Below are 25,250 nucleotides of genomic sequence, written 5' to 3'. Positions count from 1 at the left end.
ACTGAGCTAGGTAACTAAGACTGTTAAATCCCCAACCACATAGGGTGTTATATATGGCAGCTTTCCATGTCCTATCATAACTGTTGGTGAAAGTTTCCATGCATGCAAAATTTGGCCTATTGGCAGGTACCTGCTCTCTCCTGAATTATGTCCGGGTGCATTTTCTGTTGCCTGGTGTTTTAATTGATTTGGGAGTGTTCTAATCTGGGATTTTACTTTGGGCTGATGTGTGATTGTAACCTGCTACCAGATGAATATGACTTGGGTAGCATGAACGTAGCTTGCTGCATATAAATGCATTGTTCTTATTTTTGTTTTAAACCGGCCAACTTGCAAACATTCAGATCTATGGGGAGCTATTAAATGTGTGCTTTTTGTACTGAAACAAAAGGCTGTTTTAACTTTGCGTGGCTGAAAGATAATGGAGTATGATTTATTTCTCTTGGATTTGCGCGATAGTCTGCCAAACACCCACACTACAGTTGAATTGGTCACTAATACATTGTTACCGTTAGTGTGTTTTTTTCCAATCAATACACACGATCATCCATGAACTCCACCACCCAGGTATGAAAAACCCATAGGAAATTTTGCTAAAGATTTGCATTCATGTTGAGTGTGCTTGATTTTTGGCATTCCTAACCAAAAATTTAGTTAAAAAAGGAGGAGAGTTGTGGGATGAAGTCTGAGAGGTATTTCTGGCCAAATATCTGGGGGAAACCAAAGTTAATATGGGAAAATCCGTTGCTGCCCTGGTATCTCCATTAAGGGAATTGAAACTTTAGCTGCTAATGTGACACTGATGGGTGACCAACAGCAACATGTGCCTAAGACTGCAGTGGTGCAGACTATTTGACCTCAAAGGCATTTGGCTGTGGATTTCTTTTTTCTATTAGAAAACCTCATAGTATTTTTTTTTTTATCTTGAAAATGGAACTATAGCAAATGAGTCTGATATTTTCTTCCTCAGGGTTGGTTTAGAATTTGTTTTGAAATTACTAGCAATAAAGTCATAAATAATTGAACAATGGTTAGGAAAGTAATTTTGCTCTCTGGCAACCATCTGAAAATCTCACACAACAGCTTTCTGCTATACAGTACAATGTATTTTTTTAATACAATAATATTTTTTCTTTGGTGCTTACTCATCAATGGTGTCGTACGAGCCTTGCAAATCAACACAATGAGAACTGATAAAAAGGATTCAGTGTGCTGTGCCGAAAGGCCTCTGGGATAAAAAGGGTCTGGGAAAAGTGCCCTTCATTCATAAAATGCTGGAAACAGAGAGAGTCGCTCACAAGCTGCAGAGAAAAGGAAGATTTTACGGTAAGGTTTAAAGGAGGGGAGTGATTCAGAGCCTCTCACAGAGAGGAGAAGAAGGGAGTTCTAAAGAGATGGGCTAACACAAGTGAAAGAGCGACCCTCAACCACGAAGAGGCATGGGTGTGGGATGCAGAGGAGAAGCACGCGAGGAAGTGTTGTGGAGCAGAGGGAATTGGCTGCGAGTAGGTCAAAAAGGTAGCATAGAGGAGTGAATCCATGTAGAGTTTTGAAGAGCAGCTAGGTGTTTTTTAGGTGCCACTAGCTTAATTTCTGATAACAGCTGCATGCAACATTGCTTTGAGTCCTGAATATATCATTCAGAATTAGTCGGATCAAGGACATGAAATTGTGCTGTTAATAAGCAGTGCTGCTTTGCAAATCCCAGGCAGCATCCCCAGCAAAAGAAAGAGAAGCAGAAAAAAACAACTTTTCTGTGGTGGTTCAATATAAACAAATATATACTTTCCAGAGAGCTCATTCTGGATTTTAAGGTTTGCGTAATGTTGCTCCTTAACAGATTCAGTTTATGAGCCAATAGTATTGCAAAACTGATTTAGTTAGCCTCTGTACACACCTTCTGTTGTAAATAACAATAACATGATGCACTTCACTAACACCTTCCTTCCAAAGATCTCATTGTGCCTGAATTAAATGTATCCCTGTATGAGAACTGTTTAATTGATACTATCCTTTAACTATCAGGGGAATTGATCCTTGAAGATGATGAGCACTGTGACCCTCATCCACCAAAACACTTAAGTACATGATTAACTTGAAGCCAATGGGATGACTCATGTGTTTAAAGCTAAGCACATGTTTAAGTGTTTTGCTGAAGCAGAGCCAGAGCGCTCATCACTTTTCAGGATCAAGCCCTTACTTGGAAACCCTAACACACATTTTTTTTATCTGCTCAGAGTGTTGCAAGGATAGATACAACTGGCAAATAATCTCCTCTACCATGGTTAAGCCATCGGGTTGGGATAACCTTTCTGAGATTAGAGACAGCTTGATTAGCTTTCCCTTTTTGGATTTCCATGTGTACACACAGTGGATGTACTGATGTAATAGCCATCATCTTGACTGACACACAGGAGACAGATTTGGGGACTTCTAGAACTCAAAGCATAAGACGATACCTCGTGCTAATGCTCTCTAGGTAGTAACAAGCATGTATCCTCAGTACTGAGAGGGGCCTATAACTCACATTCACCATGGGTCACACTAATGCACTAGACAGAGGTGAGGCTGTGAAATACTGGAAGTGTTTCGTAGGAAGCCAGTTCCCAGGAGATTTGGCATGCAGACCGGATACATGTGGAAATGCTTTGAATACACAGTCGAACTTTTCTGGATGTTCTTTCAAACAGGAAGTGAAAGTTAATACTGGAGGATGATCATGGACTACATTTCACAAATGGTCCTCTCTCTCCATTAATGTGCCCTAGTACCATATGGTCCCTGTGTTTGAAATCTGGGTCTGAATTTTGCAGCTTGAGCCTCTCTACTTAAAACCTTCTAAGAATTGCCCAGTGCTAATAAAAAGGGAATCATCAAGGCCTTGGCAATCTGCAGATTTAAAACCCAATCCTAAAGGATTTTCAGGTTGATGTTCATTCATAGATTTATATATTCAAAGGCTAGAATAGGCTATTAGATACTCTAGCCTGACTACCTGTATAAAAGAGGCCATAAACTTTCATCCAGTTACACCTGTGTGGAGCCTAGTAAGTTGTATTTGTCTAAAACATATGTATTAACTGGATTTGAGTCTCTACGGACTCTGCAGGATCTGATCGGGGAGATAGTGGTTCTGAATTTTATACAACACATCTGTTGGCACAAAATTGCTGGCATAGACGTGAGTGTAGAGGTAATGTAAAATCCACCCCCAGATGTGGGAGAAGCTGGCTGGAAAGGTTGAGTGATGACAAGAGTGTTTTTTTTTTGTTTGTTTTTTTTTTCCATCAGATGCCAGTGGCTCTGAGAGCCAAGATGCAACTTGCCTTCCTGTCTGAAAAGAGGGATTAAATGGATCAGATTGTCATAAGAAGCAATGAGTGATGCATGGGCAACTAGTTTTATCTTTCTCAATGAATGTGATTGTGTGACAGCTTCAGTGCTTGTCTCGGTAGACAATGGGTCACAATGTTTAAATGCCCTGGAATGTGCTTAAAGCAACAAACAGGCTCTAAATTAGCTGACTTGGGGGCCAGTTTGTAGTCTGGCTAGTGCAGCCGTGCAAGTTAGTAATAGGGTGTAAAGTCCCCTTACTGCCTTCTACTGGCGACCCAGATCTCAGATAGCTGAGTGAGGGGCACAGCAGGCTTTGCAGAGCTGCGGCAGGCCCCCCACCCCCATTGTGCAAGTGGTTGGGAGGGCCCGAAGGGGAGGGGGATGGCAGAGCCTTGGCTCCACCTTAGAGTGCATCAGGCAGCACACACTGTTCTGGTATAGATCTATGGAGTTTACTTCTTCCTTGGAGCAGCAAGGGATCCAGGAGGGCAGATGTGACTCTCTGCCTCACAATCTCCTTCCCAGGGTGCTCCAGGGACCGAATGAGAGCAGACTGTATTGTCATGATCTAGCTCATAGGGATTATCTGGCATTTCTTTACCTGGGCTTTGAATCACTGGGGATTCTTCAAAACAGACCACAACACTTTACTGGCTGCTCAATAGTAATAAAAAAAGCTAATAAATAATAGTAATTGTACTTGTACGGTGAAGAGGTTTTGGAATAAGTTCCTCTCTGTCCATATTGCAACAATTTGGCAAGCCAACTCCTGTTTTGAGAAAGTGATCATTATTTAGGAACCTAAGGTTTGAGATGATCCATGTTATGTTGTACCAACACATAGTCTTGCCGTACATCACATCCTGCAAGTACTTTACAAGTCATTAGGCCTTGCAGCATGCTTGTGAATTAAGGAGGAGTCATTAACCCCAGTTTGCAGTCCGGGGAACTGAGGCACTGAAAAGTTTAAGTGACTTGCTCAAGGCCACAAAGGGATTCCGTGTCAGAGCCGTTATTGGGATTCCTTGGTCTCTGCTCAAGTCACAAGGTCTCATTTCTTCCTTGTAACTTAGGATGGGAGGACCATGGGAAGTTCAGTTTAGGGAACTACTGTGGATTGTTGAGAGTGTGAGCGCCACAAAGCGGTCTTGGGTTGGCAATGACACTGTGTCTCTGTGACTCCACTCAGTGACGAAGTGGGTCTTCAGCTCCTCTGTTCTGTTACTGCTGGGAAGGAGGAGAGCCGCCTGCTGTCTCCTTCCTTCTCTTGGTTGATGAGGGAAGGGGAGAAGAGTTGTTTTCTCCCTCCTGGTGCTGGGAGAGAACAGGGATTTTATTCCCTTTTTCCATCCAGGCTGCCCCTTCCTGCCTGCTGTTGGACAGCATGGGCTGTGGGGGGCACTGGTAGCTCCTGTACTTCCTTTGTCACTGCTTTTCAAGGGAAGGGAGCGGTGGAAACAAGATTCCATGTGGCTCTCATGCCATCCTGAGTTTGCTCATTGTTCCTCTCATGGTGGAGCTGGCCAGTATTGGAAGAGCTGAGTGAATGGGCAGGAAATGAGAGGGAAATGAGACTGAGTGAAATGGGGGGGGGGGTTATAACCCCTTTGGGGTATAGAGAGCATGGCCCCTTTAAATGTTTGCCCTGAGCGGGGGAGTGCTGATTACCTGGATCTGGGACACTCCAGGACAGGAGCCAGGAGGAGCACTAGGCCAGGGAGGAATCGCTCAAGAAGGACAGATGGGAGCTGGACCCAGTATCACTGCTGCCCAGAGCTGCATGGGGCCGGGAGTACTGGAGCTTGTGGCCTTGTACTGGGTATAAGGAGGAAGGCTGTTAGCTAGTTAAGTGGGGAGGTGGTCGTTCTGTGTGGCTTTGCAGAGAGTGGCAGAAGAGGGCCCTGGAGGGGTTTGTTGGGGAAAGTTCACTGGCTCCAAAGACGACCAGGAGCACTCAAGACTCAGCACTGGACTGGAATTTTGCCCAGGACTCCTGAACTCGGAGTGCAGACATTGCTCGGTGTCTGCCCTTTCAGACTGTGCTACCACTGGGCCTGTAGGGCCTTGTGTTGAATGCAATTCTGTTTTAGCACTCTCCCTGTCTTTTCCCCTGATTTTTCTCCATTCATCCCTCTGTGAATAAATATTTCCCTTTCCTGTATTCACTTTACTATTCTTGTGTGTGTTCCCTCCGGGGGGTTGGGAGGAGGTGTTTGGAACAGGTGCTCCTGGGGTGGAAGGGACTTTCACTGTTGCGTTCCTTGGCCAGAGCTGCCTGCAGAGCAGACCCCATCTTGGCCAGGAGGGTGCTACGGTTACAGGAGGGTAGATATGAGGTCCTAGAAGGAGGCTGGGGGAATCAAGGAAGATATGAAAATCTGAGAGGCAATTTTGAATTGAATTTGGAGATGAGAGTTGTGGAAAGGATGCCAGCAATCCTGGGATGATGTAGCCCCATTTCCTAGAACAAGAGTGTAGCCTGGCTGCAGCATTCTGAATCCCTGGAACTTTGGTTGTAGAGCAGGGATTCAGGAAGACAGGGGAAGTAGGAATTGCAGTCACTGAGGCAAGGATTCAGAGTAACAGCCGTGTTAGTCTGTATTCGCAAAAAGAAAAGGAGTACTTGTGGCACCTTAGAGACTAACCAATTTATTTGAGTATAAGCTTTCGTGAGCTACAGCTCACTTCATCGGATGCAACAAGATTCATCGGAGGCAAGGATGTGATTAGTGCACAATTAAGACAATATAGCAAAGTGTGTGTGTGTGAGAGAACGCAGGGTAACACCAAGATCTCTGGCTTCAGGAGTAAAGTTAAGTCTGAATGTTGGCATATTTGTTTAGGCAATTTTGCCAATGCATCTATAGATTTTTCCAGTTGCCTTGCTAATTTTGCCACGTTGTGGTTTGGTTTTGCGCTGTGTACAATAGGGACTAGGAGGAGGCCACACAGCTCATTTGCACAGGATTGGAACTCAGTTCTCCAAAGACTATTGCACTAACCCCATAGTGTGACCTACAGAGAGAGATTCAGAATTTCAAAGGAGGAGGTTATTAAACTGACAGTGAATCACATATTAAGATTACGTGGTCTGAGGATTGTAAGACAATTGTAGTTTTTTATTCAGCTGTGAAAATGTCCATGCTGATAGAAGGAAGCTGTAAAGAAGATTTAGATGATGGAATTATAAAGTGGTGTCTCACTGATGGTGCTAGGATTTTATGTGGACGCTGTAGGGAATCTCTCTGCAATGACCAAAGCACACTGACCTCAGGGGCCTGGGGGTAGCATCTAAAGCCTTTTCCCTTCTAGGTTGTTGGTGCTGATCCAGTCTCTGCTGGTGCTGATGGGAAGTTATCACCGTCTGATGCTGTCTGTTCAGCGGTTTATATAAAATGAGGACCATGGTCTCAGTTCAGTTTGTAGCAGAAAAGAGCCCAGATCACAAAAGCCACTGCCACCATTGAGGCTAATTCCAAGGGAAGATAGCTTGAAGTGGGCTGAGTTACAGGAGGTTGCACACCCAGCGAAGTAAATTAGAGGCCTCAAAGATGGGTCTGTTGCTGGGGAGGAGGCATCATCACTGTATTCAGCCTGAAACCTGAACCTTTGTTACAAGGAAATCTGTTGGTCAGCGGTGGGATCCAGTGCAATGCAAGACCATTCAGAATTGACCGTTCCCAACCGAGAGGCCAGTGGCTGAGTGGGCATGAAGACTGAACTAAAGGTGGTCCCTCCCTGTCAGAGTTGAGACACATTACAAGGGTGCGTGTGAGATACTTTCATGGCCACTGCCTTAACTGTACCTGTTCTATGGATAAACAAATGTCAACGCTGTCAAATAGGCGCACCTTCCATGGAGGCTAAATTCACATGCACACAACTCAGGCACCAGGAAAAATACCCATTCCGTGTTTTGTGACATGCAGCCAGTGAAGCCAGTTTAAATCTTTTTAGGAGGGCGTCTTGAGACACTTAGGAAACCACTCCATGTGTGGTCAGGTTATCCCTGTACAAAAGTGGGTTTGAGTGTTGGCAGAGCAGGTATTTATTTATGGCAGGCGCCTAGGAGAATAGTATGATTTGTTCCATTATGCAGGCCTTTAATGTTGAATCAGCTTTATTTTATGGGAACTTTATATAATATAAATCTGTAGTCTGAAGGCTAATTAACGGAGTTTCTGCTTTGGGTTTGTTTCTGGAGTGAGGTCCTGGGGGACTCCTTCCCATTAATTTCCAATCTTGCCTATTTCAGTATGTTTCTGTTCTATCTTTTATGTGTTCCAGTGCTACCCTCTCATTTCTAACAGGGAATAAATGGGTACAGTGATGGTGGATTACAGCGGCATACCTCTAATAGGAATACTACTTATCACCTAGAGAGGGTTTTGCATTTTCCGGATGCAGGTATTTAACATCTTGATCCTTACACGGTGTGCAGCAGGTTGCACGAGACTGTTGCACTCCAGTGCAGGTGGAGGCTCTATGTGGGCACAAGTGAAATTAAACTGTAGGTGGAATCCTTTATGCAGAGATGTCTCAAGCCCTCTGCTTTCCTGCTTCTTTACTCATAAACATGCAAGGTGTGAATGGGATGGAGAAAGGGGATTTTGGAGGAGACATGGGATTAAGTGTGATCATAACAAGGTTTATGAGACAATTTCCACATTTAGAGCTTGATCCAAAGCCCACCAAACTTAATGGAAAAAATCCCGCTGGCTTCAGCTGTCTTTAGATCCAGCCCTTTCACCACATCCTGTTTACATTCAGGTGATTAATGCACAATGAAGTGCTAGCAGGATCAGTGGCTAACCTCCCAAATGGCATTGTGCCTGACCCCAGCCTAAAAAATGCAACAAATTCCTTCTCTTTTCTCCCCACCTTTGTGCATGCGTGGAGGACTGATGTTTTTTATGAAGGTCCTGGGTCTTTGTAGCCATGTTTGTGAACCAGCTTGGCCTGCAAATAGGCCAGCAAAAGTTCAGGGGCTCTCGATCACATTGCAGACCATGGGCTGTATTTGAAACCATTACACTTTGGGGTACTAACATGGAGAAAGCGACAATGTGGCTCTTTAACCCCCTGGAAATAGAAACATGAAGCACAAAGGAGGCCTTGATGAGCAGATTGCCATTAAGTCATTTGTTTCCTAGATTTCCTGCCCCTGCTGCTGACACGCCGAGCCAGGGCGTTGGGTTTTAATTTTTCATAGTGTTTTTAAACAGATAAATTTGCAAAGGTAAACATGCCTCAGCACTGAGGGCTTCCAGCCAAATGAAAAAGTCAGCTCTGAAAAATCAGCTCTTGGAGAAAGGTCAAATGCAAGCAAACTCTAGAGTTCATTGGGTCCATATGTGTAAACTTTTGCTAAGGTGGGACAGGCCCAGCCAAACACTTACTCTCACAGAAGTGAGGCTCATTTTAAAATAAAAGCATTGAGCTGCCCTTAGGGATGCCTGTGGTCTGAGTGACAGGATTTAATGTGTCGAATGAAAAAGACCTACATCCTCTCTCGCAGCTTGGATTTCCATTCCACTTTATCCATTCACTCTAATAGAAAAGAGGGTTGGGGAGGATAATGTGCCGTTTGGCATTAATTCCCATCACTTGCAGTTAGATAGTCTTAGCTGGGAACCACGCTGAGCTTAATAATCTCCAGCGACATGCCTTTAAAAGCTTAATTTTGCTATGAAGATTATTCCTTTCAGCCTTTAATTTAATAATCAGGAAAGGTTTCTTTATAAATTGTGCCACCTGCAGTAGTAAATAGAAAGCGGGACAGTGCCTGTTATTTCATAGGCTTGCTTGATGTTTAAACTGTCTGCGGCAAGAACTGAGCCACTGACAGCTTTTTCATTAGGATTGTTGTTCTTTTACCTGTGATTTGTCAGAGCTTGCTATCAAAAGGAAGAGCTGAGGACTGGGCCTCTCCGTAGTGAGGAGATTTCATTTAGAACAGCAGATGAGGAAATCCTCTTCTTGCCAGTGAATTATAATAGTGGGTTGGTTTGGGGGGAGGGGGAAATAGTTGGTAGGAGAGAAGGAAAACAGAGAAATTATGGCATAAAAGTTGGATCCTTGAAAGGTTCTATGGTTATGTGCTGACCTTCCCTTCCTCCACCTTAGACAGTGTTTGACCTCCTGCATTAGACAACATGAACACGCTGGTTCACCTGCCTGGAAAGGTGTTATTCTTCCAGCTTCTGCTGCTTGGCTCAGAAATGTTTCTGCAGCTAAAGAGCTACAGGAAGAAAAGTCGAAGCTGCATTAGTGAGGACGTCGCCAGAGGTGAAAGCATCACGCCTCCCTGGTGCTAGCACACCGTTAAAGGTCTCAGAGGACTGCTCAGTAGGTGGAAGTGCTTGAAGATTAGGCTGGCTGAATTATTCCGTACCTCACACCTTTGTATTGAATAGCAGAGGAGGGTACATGCATTCCATGTGCCAGGTTAGTGTGATATGAATGCTTGTTTGCGAAGATTAAGGGCCCGATCCTGAGCAGTGCAGGAAACCCATGACTCCCACTGAAAAGCCCTGAGGCAGGATGTTTAAATCCATTGCCATAAGGGGTCTGACTCAGCACTGAGTCAGAGCACCAGGCCACGGTTCAGTGCACAGTTGATCACAGTGGGTGGAGATCACTCACTCAGGAGCAATTCAGGCGTGGGTGAGAGACATGAGAACATCCTGGGGAATGTGGAAGCTTGGAAGAAAGAGTCTGTCTGGGAAAGGGCAGGGCAGGCTAAGGGGACATGGGAGACAAGGTGAAGAGTGTCCAGGGTGCTTCTCAAGGTTTTGGTGGCTCCAGGTCTGATTTAGCCTTCATCTATCCCTCCTGATTGCTGCAATGAGAAGGGCTTGGGGTTAACCAGCAGATACCCAGCCGTTTGTTATAATACCTTGCACTTCTGAAGCCCCTTCAAAGCATGCCAAGACCTGAAAGTGCTTTGCAAACAGTGCATACCCTGTGACTCAGAAGCATTATGACTCGGAAGCATTATTACTCCCTGTGTAGAGATGGGGGAACTGAGGCACAAAGAATCATAGAAGGTTAGGGTTGGAAGGGACCTCAGGAGGTCATCTAGTCCAACCCCCTGCTCAAAGCAGGACCAATCTCCAATTTTTGCCCCAGATCCCTAAATGGGCCCCTCAAGGATTGAACTCACAACCCTGGGTTTAGCAGGCCAATGCTCAAACCACTGAGCTATCCCTCCCCCCACAACATTAAGACCGAAATTTTCAAACATGGATTTCTAAAGTGAGGCACCTAAACCCATACTTAACATATAAATTAAATGTGCGGATTTTAAAAGCTCTAGTGGGCTGATTTTGAATCTGTTATGTCATGCAGAACATAACAGCATGATCGCAGGTGGGTGGGTAGAAAGGATCACTGCTCCATGGATTGGCAAGTACATAGAAGACATTAACTTTCACTTTGAAATCCCTTACTGTGCTGGATCGTAATTATCCTTCCAGCTTCATCCGGCCAAAACTTGGGGCGGGGGGTGTTCGGTTAACAAGATATTTCAGTATTTTGGAATTTGCTTTCAAAGTGCAAATTTTAGCAGACGATCTTGCAAACCGAAGACCCTGGAAAATTTGGTTTGGGAACACTGAAAACATGTTCCTGAAAGGGAATATGTGAAATTGACATTCTTGTCAGTGTCACATATGCTATTCATTGAATAATGGTTGCTATTCCAGCTAGGGCTCTCTGCTGCAGAACTGTGGACCCTGGAACACTGGCAGCTTTCCAATGGTAACCTACTCGTGTTTTCACTAAAGTCGTGTCAGATTTGTAATAGATTCAGCAAAACATCTTGCTTCAAAGAATTGATCAGAAAATTTCTGATCAGCCCTACTGTCAGCACCATAGGTGCCAACTCCATGGGTGCTCTGGGGCTGGAGCACCCACAGGAAAAAAATTGTGGGTGCTCAGCACCCACCGGCTACCCTGCTGATCAGCGTCTCTCCCTCCCTCCCAGTGCCTCCTGCCTGCCATGATCAGCTGTTCAGCCATGCAGGAGGTGCTGGGGGGAGGGGGTGGAGTGAGGGGAGGGGTTGGAGAAGGGGCGAGAAGGGCAGGGTGGGGTCTTGGGGGAAAGGATGAAGTGGGGACGGGGCTTGGAGTGGACCAGGGAGGTAGAGTACCTCCTGGGAAATCTCAAAGTCGGTCCCTATGATCAGCACCAAATGGGAGCACAGTTTTTGGCCCTCTGGTCATAAAAGGACTAGAGAGATGGTGGTATGGTTCTTATTTTTGCCTCTGCTACCCTGGATGTTTAAACTTATTCAAATTAGAAATAAGGCATATGTTTTTAACAGTGAAGGTGATTAACCACTGCAACAAACTAACCAAGGAATTGGTGGATACTCCATGTCTTGCTATCTTCAGATCAAGACAGGATGCCTTTCTGGAAGATATGCTTTAGTCAAACACAAGTTATTGGGCTCAGCACAGAGGTAACAGGGTGAAGTTCTATGGCCTGCATTATACAGGACGTCAAAGTAAATGATCTAATGGTTCCTTCTGGCCTTAAAAATCTATAAATGCCTTAGCATTACTTCTAAGAACTGCCATGGACCTGGACTCTTTTTTTTTTTTAAGACTTTTTTTTTATTATATCACAAACATTTTCCCCTGGAACTTTCAATAGATGTTAGTGTGTTAACTGTCGTGACTCTCATGGGCCTCCTGTTGACTTCAGCGGGACTTCTGCCTATCTGAGGATGCCCAGTTCTATTGCTTAGCATTTAACTTTTGTGTGTTTGCAATTTGAGGAAGTGCCTAGCATGGCAAATCCAAGCTAGATAAATAAGGTACATGTATTGTATAGGGCCATATTCAGGCCCGGTGAAGAATTCTGTCTGGGCACTGTATGGCCCTCATCACTCCTGTTGACGTAGGAGTCTTGAGTACCAGTCTAGTGTCCTATCCACTAGACCAGCCTTTTTACCCTGAATGGCACTTCAGTGAGATTGCACCACTAGCAGCAGTTCTGAATTTGGCGCATAGACTTTTTAAAATAAATGAATAAACCAAGCCACCATGATGTCTGTTCAGAGTTCACGCTGACACTCAGTTTTTGGGCATCGTGGATGTGAAAATAACTGCTGAGACAACCTTCCATTATTATGCAGCTTTTGCAGATTCTGCTCAGAATAAACAGAAGCACTTTAAATAGATTATTAATTATCCTTCCTCTGACAGATACTCAGTAGGAAAACCATTAGTGAATGTCGGGGTGAACTCTGTGTTTCTGGAGCTGTATCATTGTTTTCTGCTTTTTCATTTTGTTTGCAGATCTGAAGCCCTGGGTGTCGAATTTCACCTATCCAGGTGTACATGACTTTTCTCAGCTCGCACTGGATGCCAACAGGAATCAGCTCGTTGTGGGAGCAAGGTAAAGATAATCTTGTAATTAGACCAGGATTGCTATTCAAGCTCTTTCCCTGCAGGTTACTGGCTTCAGGGGAGATTGTATATTTCTCTCTCTCTCTCTCTCTTTCTCAAAGAGAGGGCTGTAATTATGTAGGGGTTTTAGAATCTCAATAAAATTGCAAAGAATCAAAATCACGACTATTTTTTTAAACCATCTGAAATGCAATTAAAATGAAACAGGAAGCTGCTATCTCCCAGAGAATAACAGATGTTAGAAAAGTTCTAGTAGGCCAGCGTAGTCCATCGATCTGCCAGTGCAGGATTGAGACCTATGGTTTATTTATTGGTGGTTTGTCTAGTCAAGTTTTTCAGCTACACCTTTTTCATTATTGAAAAGGCTCCCATCTCTCTGCAGTGCCGTAACTGGGACAATTGTCTTTACTTTCAACTCTTTCCCCCATTATTAGCATTCAAATTTAACATTGCTGTGCAGTGTTCCTTGTGGATGTTTTGCTTTTATTAACTAAGATTATATTTGCACAACCAGAAAATCTGAAACCTAAGAGTAATAGGTAACAAATCAGTGGCAGCATCTTGCAGATTGGTGTCACATAATGAGATATGCGTATCTGTGTTTAAAAGTAATTGCAGACAAAAGTGTTGCAGTGGTGAAACTGTCAGGGAAGAGGTTATTCCAAATACTGGAGCAAAGAATAGGCAGATTGGAACACTGTTCTTCTGCCAGAGTTATACAGATGGTGAATGGATTGGGCAGAACAGCCTGAATTAGCTGCTCAAAAATAAATGGTTTTATGAAGGAGATGCCCATTCATTGAATTAGGAAATTTAGGTTAAGAGATGCATGTAGTGTTTGTAGATGGCTGAGGTGAAAAGTGAGAGTGGTAAATTAAAAGCAACAGTCTGAACCTTCAGTGTCTGCATGCGATGGCCCTGCTGCCTTTTGGTCCAGAAGGCGTAACCTGGAGAAAGGTATAAAGGGCTTTTGGAGGACATGTACTGCCCTACCAGGTATGTGACGGAGATATTTGAGATGTGCTAGCTCAGGGTTATTTCGTTACCTATTGGGCAGTGGCAGGAGCAGCTAAGGAGAGTTGATTGTAAAGACCCAACTCAGACTAAAGCCAACATTTGCACTGTACAAGAACTTGCTGACTAGGAGAAAATAAAAGCTTTAAAAGGGGGATAGTTGAGACCCCCGTGAGGCAATCTGCATGGCTACAAACTGAAGTGAAGCAGCTTGGCTGGAAGAAGGATGGTGCCCAGACAAATGGAGACGCACAGAATGACTGGGAAGCCCGAAGGGAAACCTATAACTTCCCCGAGAAGGAAGCTGCAGGGAATGTCAGATCTGGGGAGATAGCCTCCTGGAACTGTGGATGTGAGAAGCATCTATAAGGAGACAGGTTTTTCCAGCAAGTTGAGGTGCTGCTATGGAAAAGCAGCCAGAAAGCATCACTACAAGAAGTCTCCATTGTTCAGCCTGCCCAAGGGACCGCCAGTTCCAGCAGGAGCTATAAAATGTCTGTCCCACGTGGTTTCAGAGTAACAGCCGTGTTAGTCTGTATTCGCAAAAAGAAAAGGAGTACTTGTGGCACCTTAGAGACTAACCAATTGATTTGAGCATGAGCTTTCGTGAGCTACAGCTCACTTCATCGGATGCATACCGTGGAAACTGCAGCAGACTTTATATACACACAGAGAATATGAAACAATACCTCCTCCCACCCCACTGTCCTGCTGGTAATAGCTTATCTAAAGTGATCATCAGGTTGGGCCATTTCCAGCACAAATCCAGGTTTTCTCACCCTCCACCCCCCCACACAAATTCACTCTCCTGCTGGTGATAGCCCATCCAAAGTGACAACTCTCTACACAATGTGCATGATAATCAAGTTGGGCCATTTCCTGCCCAATCCAGGTTCTCTCACCCCCTCACCCCCCTCCCAAAAACCACACACACAAACTCACTATCCTGCTGGTAATAGCTCATCCAAAGTGACCACTCTCCCTACAATGTGCATGATAATCAAGGTGGGCCATTTCCAGCACAAATCCAGGTTTTCTCACCCCCCACCCCCATACACACACACACTCACTCTCCTGCTGGTAATAGCTCATCCAAACTGACCACTCTCCAAGTTTAAATCCAAGTTAAACCAGAACATCTGGGGGCGGGGGTAGGAAAAAACAAGGGGAAATAGGCTACCTTGCATAATGACTTAGCCACTCCCAGTCTCTATTTAAGCCTAAATTAATAGTATCCAATTTGCAAATGAATTCCAATTCAGCAGTTTCTCGCTGGAGTCTGGATTTGAAGTTTTTTGTTTTAAGATAGCGACCTTCATGTCTGTGATTGCGTGACCAGAGAGATTGAAGTGTTCTCCGACTGGTTTATGAATGTTATAATTCTTGACATCTGATTTGTGTCCATTTATTCTTTTACGTAGAGACTGTCCAGTTTGACCAATGTAAATGGCAGAGGGGCATTGCTGGCACATGATGGCATATATCACATTGGTGGATGTGCAGGTGAACGAGCCTCTGATAGTGTGGCTGATGTTATTAGGCCCTGTGATGGTGTCCCCTGAATAGATATGTGAGCACAGTTGGCAACGGGCTTTGTTGCAAGGATAAGTTCCTGGGTTAGTGGTTCTGTTGTGTGGTATGTGGTTGTTGGTGAGTATTTGCTTCAGGTTGCGGGGCTGTCTGTAGGCAAGGACTGGCCTGTCTCCCAAGATTTGTGAGAGTGTTGCGTCATCCTTTAGGATAGGTTGTAGATCCTTAATAATGTGTTGGAGGGGTTTTAGTTGGGGGCTGAAGGTGAGGGCTAGTGGCGTTCTGTTATTTTCTTTGTTAGGCCTGTCCTGTAGTAGGTAACTTCTGGGAACTCTTCTGGCTCTATCAATCTGTTTCTTTACTTCCGCAGGTGGGTATTGTAGTTGTAAGAAAGCTTGACAGAGATCTTGTAGGTGTTTGTCTCTGTCTGAGGGGTTGGAGCAAATGCAGTTGTATCGCAGAGCTTGGCTGTAGACGATGGATCGTGTGGTGTGGTCAGGGTGAAAGCTGGAGGCATGCAGGTAGGAATAGCGGTCAGTAGGTTTCCGGTATAGGGTGGTGTTTATGTGACCATTGTTTATTAGCACTGTAGTGTCCAGGAAGTGGATCTCTTGTGTGGACTGGACCAGGCTGAGGTTGATGGTGGGATGGAAATTGTTGAAATCATGGTGGAATTCCTCAAGGGCTTCTTTTCCATGGGTCCAGATGATGAAGATGTCATCAATATAGCGCAAGTAGAGTAGGGGCTTTAGGGGACGAGAGCTGAGGAAGCGTTGTTCTAAATCAGCCATAAAAATGTTGGCATACTGTGGGGCCATGCGGGTACCCATAGCAGTGCCGCTGATCTGAAGGTATACATTGTCCCCAAATGTAAAATAGTTATGGGTAAGGACAAAGTCACAAAGTTCAGCCACCAGGTTAGCCGTGACATTATCGGGGATAGTGTTCTTGACGGCTTGTAGTCCATCTTTGTGTGGAATGTTGGTGTAGAGGGCTTCTACATCCATAGTGGCCAGGATGGTGTTATCAGGAAGATCACCGATGGATTGAAGTTTCCTCAGTAAGTCAGTGGTGTCTCGAAGGTAGCTGGGAGTGCTGGTAGCGTAGGGCCTGAGGAGGGAGTCTACATAGCCAGACAATCCTGCTGTCAGGGTGCCAATGCCTGAGATGATGGGGCGCCCAGGATTTCCAGGTTTATGGATCTTGGGTAGTAGATAGAATATCCCAGGTCGGGGTTCCAGGGGTGTGTCTGTGTGGATTTGATCTTGTGCTTTTTCAGGAAGTTTCTTGAGCAAAGGCTGTAGTTGCTTTTGGTAACTCTCAGTGGGATCATAGGGTAATGGCTTGTAGATACTCGTGTTGGAGAGCTGCCTAGCAGCCTCTTGTTCATATTCCGACCTATTCATGATGACAACAGCACCTCCTTTGTCAGCCTTTTTGATAATGATGTCAGTGTTGTTTCTGAGGCTGTGGATGGCATTGCGTTCTGCATGGCTGAGGTTATGGGGCAAGTGATGCTGCTTTTCCACAATTTCAGCCCGTGCACGTCGGCGGAAGCACTCTATGTAGAAGTCCAGTCTGCTGTTTCGACCTTCAGGAGGAGTCCACCTAGAATCCCTCTTTCTGTAGTGTTGGTAGGGAGACCTCTGTGGATTAGTATGTTGTTCAGAGGTATTTTGGAAATATTCCTTGAGTCGGAGACGTCGAAAATAGGATTCTAGGTCACCACAGAACTGTATCATGTTCGTGGGGGTGGAGGGGCAGAAGGAGAGGCCCCGAGATAGAACAGCTGCTTCTGCTGGACTGAGAGTGTAGTTGGATAGGTTAACAATATTGCTAGGTGGGTTGAGGGAACCATTGCTGTGGCCCCTTGTAGCATGTAGTAGTTTAGAAAGAATTCACATGGGCTCTGGAGCGCAGAAGTTGTTTCCATAAACAGGCATTGCAGAGAAGGCCATTGGTGGTAAGGAAGTTACTGAGCCCCGTTACAGGGCTGTACACTGGGAATCAGAGAGGGCCTGCGATTTGTGTGACTGTTGGCCACTGTGATAGGTCTGATGCCCTTCGTTTGATCTAGGACTGTGCAGCTGCCAGTGATGGAGGCCTGTGTGCTTTGTAGGGGAGTGATTAAGAGCTGTACTGAATATGCCTATTAGTGTTTGGCAAAGAGGCAGCTCAATGTGTTAAGGGAAGGTAGACCAGGACATGATTTAGAAATGCTTATTCTGGATCAGGTCAAAAGAACTGCTTCTGAGTATCAAAGGGGAGAGGATCTGTATTAAAAAACCCTCCTTTGGCTTTGGAGGGGTCAGATCACTGGTAAACAGGTGGCGTGGCACCGGGTACCCCCAGTGCCAGCAAACACTGACCACAGGGCCTTGGTAAAGTGTGAACAAGAAAAAGAGTCTGTACTAGCTAAGCTGAAGGCCTGGAGACTGGATGGACAGGACTGAGGCCCTAGAAGGGTTACCTAAATTCCAACCTTGCAGAAATATGTGGGATTGCAAATAAGCTCTGGGATCCTTAGTCTGAAGGTCTGGCACCCTGAGTTGATTGAAACTTTCTGGAGAGCCCTGGAGCCTGGTAGCAGCTTAGTACCTCAGATGGTAGCATCTGAGCAGACTGAGCAGGCTGAAAATAGGCTTTTACCTGCATAGCTGGCAGAAAGTTCCAAACAGTGCTGTCAAATCTGTGCCATTTGGGAAACGTCACTTCCAGCCCCAGGGCATCTTCAGTTGTACCCAGAGTGTGGCTGCTACTGAACCATAAAATGAACAAGTGCTACCAGATTATGTTGCATGGGCAGAAATTCATTACAAACCTGGAAGCTGGGACTGTGGCAAAGTCCTGGTTCGGGAGTTTATATGCACGTTTTGCACACCTGGGAAGATACAGAATGTCAGATCGTAAGTATTGGAGTCTGTCTAAGCTACTTCCCATTGCCGTAGTATCTGGGTAACTCAAGATCTCTTATCCTTGGAGTCACCTTTTGAGGTAGGGGGCTGCTATTATCCCATTTTTTAGATGGAGAATTGAGGCACAGAGAGACTAAGTGACTTGTCCAAGGTCACAGAGGAAGTCTGTGGCAGAGCAGGGTCTTGAACCAGATCTTCAGAGTTCTACTCTTGTATTTTAACCACTGGTCCATCCTTGTCAAAGATGCTGAGCAGCCACAGATCTCACGGACTTCAGCTGGAGTTGTGGGTGCTCAGCAGCTCTGAAAATCAGGTGTGTGTGCCCACGTAGAAATTAAAACACAAAAAACTTGTTATCGCCCACAATCTGATGGGTACATTGAGAGGTTGAATAGAATTTTCATCTCTCAAGTTAGCAATAGGGATAAGATGTGCAGTCCTTAGTTCGCCTCTGAATCTGATCCAATATTTCTCTGAGAGAGTGACTGAGATAAGTTTCAGAGTAGCAGCTGTGTTAGTCTGTATTCGCAAAAAGAAAAGGAGTACTTGTGACACCTTAGAGACTAACCAATTTATTTGAGCATAAGCTTTCGTGGGCTACAGCTCACTTCATCGGCTGCATGAAGTGAGCTGTAGCTCACGAAAGCTTATGCTCAAATAAATTTGTTAGTCTCTAAGGTGTCACAAGTACTCCTTTTCTTTTTGACTGAGATAAGTTACTGCCATTTGTTATGATGGCTTATATTCATATCACTCAGCCCCCTACCGGCTTTGCCCCCTACCAAGTCATCAGTGGCTGAGAAATTACTTTGCTAGTTGAAGTATTCATGGGACTGTGATCATGAGAGTGTGTCTGATTATATCACTTGTAGGAGGGTATCTGAAATCTGTTGCAGAAGCTGGAAGGAAACTCAGAAAAAAAATAACCTCCACTCTTACCATATTAAGTTTCTTGAGGGACAAAAGAAATGGTCTGATTTAAAAGCCGCATCATAGTGTTAGAAAATAAACAAGTCTGGTAATGTGAGAAAGAAGGACCCTCCTTCAGAATTTACAGAGAAATTCAAAAGGCCATTGAAATTTTTTTAAAGAAACTGCCTGATCTTCTGTATGAGAGAGAACAAGGCAAAGGGTGAGAAATGTATGAGTAGACATTACTGCCAGTTTAAACCTTAATTAGGGGGTGCACAGAGTTTCTTTACACGGGGAACAAAAGTGATTTAAAGTGCAGGCTTTAACCCATAGAGCTTTACATGGATTGATCCTCAGGTAGTTCAGAGATAGACTTACCTCTCATATTAGAGAGACAAGGTGAGTGAGGTAATATCTTTTATTGGACCAACTTTGGTTGGTGAAAGACACAAGCTTTTGAGATATGTGGGCTTCCCTCTCATATGGTACTTTGCTAGCTGGAATTTGCTCAGGCACTTCAGATAGCAGCTCCTAGGTTACATATGAAGGTGCTAGAGACCGTCCAGGTGAGAGGACCCAAGAGCTGGAATTTGCTGACTTCACATCATGCTCCAAATCTTAGCAGTCTCTTCAGCTATCTGTTGAGGAGGTGGAGATGGAAGAAAAAAATTTAATTTGTGGCTTCTGGAATCTTTGAACATTGGTCCAGTTTGCTCACTGTATAATTTTTTTCTGTGTAAAGTTTGTACATTTACCTAGCATTCAGCATGGGCATTTTGATTACTTCAGAATAAATAGAACATAGAATCAAACAAACAGACTTAGGTTGCTGGTGCTGGCCAGTGCACACAAGCAGTTGCTGCTGTAATTGAACAAATAAGAGGTGTTGTTCCAGGAGTTGAAGCTGTGACAATGGGCATTTTAACCTATTTTTCCTTTTGTTAGCGATGGAAACAAATGTTCCTCAATTATAATTTCAGGGTGGCACCATCTGCATTTCTGCCAAATAGCCTGTTTAATCAGGTACCTAATCTTATAACCTCCCATCACCATGGTATCCACACATGAGGGTCTCAGTTAACTCAAGACATAGTCTCACTGACAGCGCTGTGTGAAAGACCATCTCAGCACAATGTGGGTTCTATGAAAATCATCCTAACCTCACAAATGAGGGCTAGACTGCAAATGTGCCTTGCACATCAGATAAAATGAATGTCAGTGACACCCCATCACAAAATAAATCACCCATGAGAGATACTTGCTTCTAATAGCCCATACAAGATAATTAAGTTAAAAAATTATGTTCCAGAGACTTGGGTACAAGCAAACACAAGGTCATGATGTTTTTCTGAAAGCTCTAGAGCAGTGGTTTTCAACCTGAGGGTCAACAGACTATGTCTAAGGGGTCTGCGAAAGGTGACTATGAAAATAAAGTTTCAGAACCTAGAAAAGACATTCTGTTTTTTTGATCAAAGTATGTGAATACTCCCACCTACAGGTCAAAACCCAGAAGCCCACAGTTTAGTGCCCTTTCTCACACTGCGTCAAATGCTGTGCCAACCCTGTGCAACATTTAATATTGAATTCTGTTCAGTCACTTTTCAGTCTAAGACTTCTATGATAGGGGTCTGTGGACCACAGATTACATTTCCAAAGGGGTCCGCACCTCCATTCAAAATTTTTTAGGGGTCCACGAATGAAAAAAGATTGAAAACCACTGCTTCAGAGAGGTTGCTTTCTAATGCACTTCTCTCAGGACCACTGCATGGTGCTGCAGAGCAGGTTTTAACCTTGTGTTAATGGAGTTGTTACCTTTGGCTGTAGTGCAAGGTTTGTGATATAGCAGTTTTGTATGGATAGTTCGACCTAAAGTGATTCTTTCTCTGTCTGCTTAAGAGTTAAACATAAAGTTTCTGTGGCGTTCAAAGGGCATAAGGAACATGGCAGGAGCAGAGAAAGGGGTTTGGTCAGCAGTGAACTGGCATCACCAGCCCCGCATGCCTTCATCTGCATATAGAGAATGTAGAGATCATCTGGAGTTTGAGGGGAAAACAGAAAAAGTGAAATAAGGACATTTGGGTTAAGTGATGATGTTTAAGGAGGTGGGAGGGACTACCAATAAAGATGTGAATGATGTAAACACCTAAAAGGAATTATTTAAGATGGCACAACAGGGCGTAACTAAAAGTAATAGGGTGATAGTAAGAAAGACTTGCTGACAGTGAGATGCATTAGAATGTGGAATAGTCTACCTAGGAAAGTAGTCAAAGCCCTATAGTTTGAGATTAATACAGCTTGCGTGGGCAATGCGTGAGAGAATATAGTGACCTGTCAGAGGGATGGACTAGATACTCTGAAATCTGATAATTAGGTTAACAGCCGTGTTAGTCTGTATTCGCAAAAAGAAAAGGAATACTTGTGGCACCTTAGAGACTAACTAATTTATTTGAGCATAAGCTTTCGTGAGCTACAGCTCACTTCATCGGATGCATGCTCAAATAAATTGGTTAGTCTCTAAGGTGCCACAAGTACTCCTTTTCTTTTTGCTAATAACCAGAGCTGGTCAGGGGAAAGTATCATGGAAGTTTTTGTGTCCCCACCATTCCCCCCGCCAAATATGAGATTTTGGGGAAAAAAATTCAGCCAGCTCTGCAGTTGTATGAAAAAGAGGGTGGAAATTCAATTAACAATTTCATTGAAATGTTCCCTATTTTGTTTTTAATTCATTGCTACTGCTAAGGCCTATCCACACCGAATTTCTGTGCTGTTATGATTTCTCGGAATATCATTTTTGTCCTTGTATTTTTGTTCAGAACTGACATGCACACCATTACCTTCTATTAGACAGAACCAGAACTGCTCAACTGCATGTTATTAGCCCTATACTGCTTCAGCTGATGGCAATTCTCCCATGGCTGGTCAGGGGCCTGTGTTTTGGAGTCAGAAGAATCTGAGTTTCACCTTCACTGCCAGTGTGAGGGACCAAATGGCCATGATGAGTGGCACAGTGACAAACATGAAGTCCTAGTGGGCTTCTTTCTTAAGTGGGACAGCTGATTAATCGGAATGATATGATGCCTCCAAAACAATCCCAACTAAGAGAATTCTACAGTAGCTCTGCCTAGATTCATCACAGAGAAACATTACTAAGGGAAAAGCAGTTGCTTATAGAGTAACTGCAACATATTACTGTGTGCCATTTAGTACAGTTCTCTGTGGAGCGACTATTGATTTTTAAGAAAGAATGATATTCCAGACAAGTTTTTCTTCAATAGAAACAAAATTACTGGCCGATGAGATTACAAGCTGCGAGGGAGATGTTAGCAGATCAACTTTTCTCCAGCATCCATATGCTGGGCCCTGTAAATGAATCAGCAGAATAGTGTTTGCATCACGTGATGGAGCAGGCATGTAATCAACCCCTTCTGAGTAAGAAGCCTGGAATCATCTGTCAGTGTCCTAGGCTTCTTCAGATGACAACTTCAGAGGATTACATAGCCCTCTTAGAAGTTCAAACCACATTTGGGCATCAGTGGGGGTATTGTGGGGCAGTTTAGCATGAGATTTGACAGACAGGACACATAGATATTAATTCTGATTCTATGGCTGCCTTGCTGTGTGCTCTTGGGCAGGTCATTAACCTTTCTGTGGCTCCTTTTCTCCCATCTGCAAAAGGGGGTTGTGAAACATGGCTAAGTTATGTTTGTCATGTGCTATAGAAGTACAAAATATTCTCTAGGCCTATAGCTCCGCAGTGTAAGGGACTAGGGCATAGCCAGTCTGGCTTAGCAGTCACAGCTGTCATTGAGCAGGAGTTGGAGGAATCGCAAGAGCCAGGTCCTGTAAGCAAGTATCAGGGTCAGAGCCAGGCTGGGCTTGGAGACTGAAGATCAGCGGCAGTATCAGGCTGGAATCAGGAGAAAAGAGTCAGGGTCAGAGTCAGGCTGGAGTTGGAGACCGGAGATCAGGAGATCAAGCAAAGTCTGGCATTGCAGCAGGCTGAAATCTATGTGGCTGCCTAGACAACTTCCTGGGGTTCAATAGGACGCTTGGCCAGTCAGAGGGCCATAAGGTACCATCACTCTGAGTCTCTTGGGTGGTATTTCCTACGGCGCCTACTTTCCACAGTACTGCCTGGCTGTGTCTCTGCAGGGGATCCTGTTGGCACCGTGGGAATATCAGCAGACCTGGGATCTAGTCCCCAGATCCTTACAGAGGAGGGCAGAGAAGACAGGAGTTCCAGCTTCCGGCCTTGCATTCCTAAACAATGTGGCTTCTAGCAAAATGCCAAAGCAAGGTGTTAGGATTTGTCTCACACCTCAGTCTGTATCTTGTTTTTATCTTGTCTGCTGTACCCAGTTCTGGTAACTAGTATATTATTTGACAGGTTTCAGAGTGGCAGCCGTGTTAGTCTGAATCCGCCAAAAGAACAGGAGGACTTGTGGCACCTTAGAGGCTAACAAATTTATTAGAGCATAAGCTTTCGTGGGCTACAGCCCACTTCATCGGATGCATAGAATGGAACATAAAGTAAGAAGAGATATCTGTATGTATATATATATGTATATGTGTGTATATATATATAGATATATGTATGGCAACTTCCAACTTTTATATAAACTGTGAGAGGCTAATTAGTTAAGATGAGCTATTATCAGCAGGAGAAAAATACTTTTGTAGTGATAATCAAGATGGCCCTTTTAGACAGTTGACAAGAAGGTGTAAAAAGAAAAGGAGTACTTGTGGCACCTTAAGTATTCCTTTACTTTTTGCGGATACAGACTAACACAGCTGCTACTCTGAAAGAAGGTGTGAGGATACTTAACTTAGGGAAATAGATTCAATATGTGTAATGACCCAGCCACTCCCAGTCTCTATTCAAACCCAAGTTAATGGTATCTTTGGAGTCTGTTTTTGAAGCTTTTCTGTTGCACTAGTTACCTTTAGTGCTTTTGGTATGACGTCCATCTGTTTGCATTTGGAAAGGAAGATGATGTCTGTATTTGTACTGGACACTACTGTGCTAATAAGCGATGATCACATAAACACCACCCTATACTGGAAACCTACTGACCGCTATACTTACCTACATGCCTCCAGCTTCCATCCAGGACACACCACACAATCCATTGTCTACAGCCAAGCTCTACGATACAACTGCATTTGCCCCAATCCCTCAGACAGAGACAAACATCTACAAGATCTCTATCAAGCATTCTCAAAACTACAATACTCAACTGCTGAAGTGAAAAAACAGATTGACAGAGCCAGAAGAGTATCCAGAAGTCACCTGCTACAGGACAGGCCCAACAAAGAAAATAACAGAATGCCACTAGCCGTCACCTTCAGCCTCCAGCTAAAACCTCTCCAGTGCATCATCAAAGATTTACAACCTATCCTGAGAAATGATCCCTCACTCTTACAAATCTTGGGAGACAGACCAGTCCTTGCTTACAGACAGCCCCCCTGCATGAAGCAAATACTCTCCAGCCACCACACACCACACAACAAAAACACTAAGCCAAGAACCTATCCTTGCAACAAAGCTCGATGCCAACTCTGTCCACATATTTATTCAAGTGACACCATCATAGGACCTAATCACATTAGCTATGCCATCAGGGGCTCATTCACCTGCACATCTACCAATGTGATATATGCCATCATGTGCCAGCAATACCCCTTTGCCATGTACATTGGCCAAACTGGACAGTTTCTATGCAAAAGAATAAATGGACACAAATCTGACATCAGGAATCATAACATTCAAAACCCGGTAGGAGAACACTTCAGCCTCTCTGGCCACTCAGTAAAAGATTTAAGGGTGGCAATTTTGCAACAGAAAAGCTTCAAAAACAGACTCTAGTGAGAAACTGCTGAGCTTGAATTAATATGCAAACTAGATACCATTAACTTGGGTTTGAATAGAGACTGGGAGTGGCTGGGTCATTACACATATTGAATCTATTTTCCTTAGTTAAGTATCCTCACACCTTCTTTTCAACTGTCTAAATGGGCCATCTTGATTATCACTACAAAAGTTTTTTTCTCCTGCTGATAATAGCTCATCTTAACTAATTAGCCTCTCACAATTTGTATGGCAACTTCCAACATCTATCTATCTAA

General features: G+C 44.2%; 1 protein-coding gene across 11 annotated transcripts in view; it reads left to right on the top strand.

Moving 5' to 3' along the window:
* Positions 1 to 25,250, top strand: part of SEMA5B (semaphorin 5B) — a 363,514-nt gene that overhangs the window by 190,911 nt on the left and 147,353 nt on the right. For 10 of the 11 annotated variants that reach the window (XM_073305098.2, XM_073305088.2, XM_073305090.2 and 7 more), the window contains one exon: positions 12,643 to 12,742. In XM_073305098.2, coding sequence (XP_073161199.1) covers positions 12,643 to 12,742 — 100 coding nt within the window. Of the gene's footprint in view, positions 1 to 1,152; positions 1,327 to 12,642; positions 12,743 to 25,250 lie in introns of those variants that run through there. The other variant, XM_073305100.2, reaches the window with a different exon arrangement.

Source organism: Lepidochelys kempii, chromosome 11, assembly GCF_965140285.1.
Source record: "Lepidochelys kempii isolate rLepKem1 chromosome 11, rLepKem1.hap1, whole genome shotgun sequence".
Lineage (NCBI taxonomy): Eukaryota > Metazoa > Chordata > Testudines > Cheloniidae > Lepidochelys > Lepidochelys kempii.
This window is presented reverse-complemented; position numbering and strand designations above follow the sequence as displayed.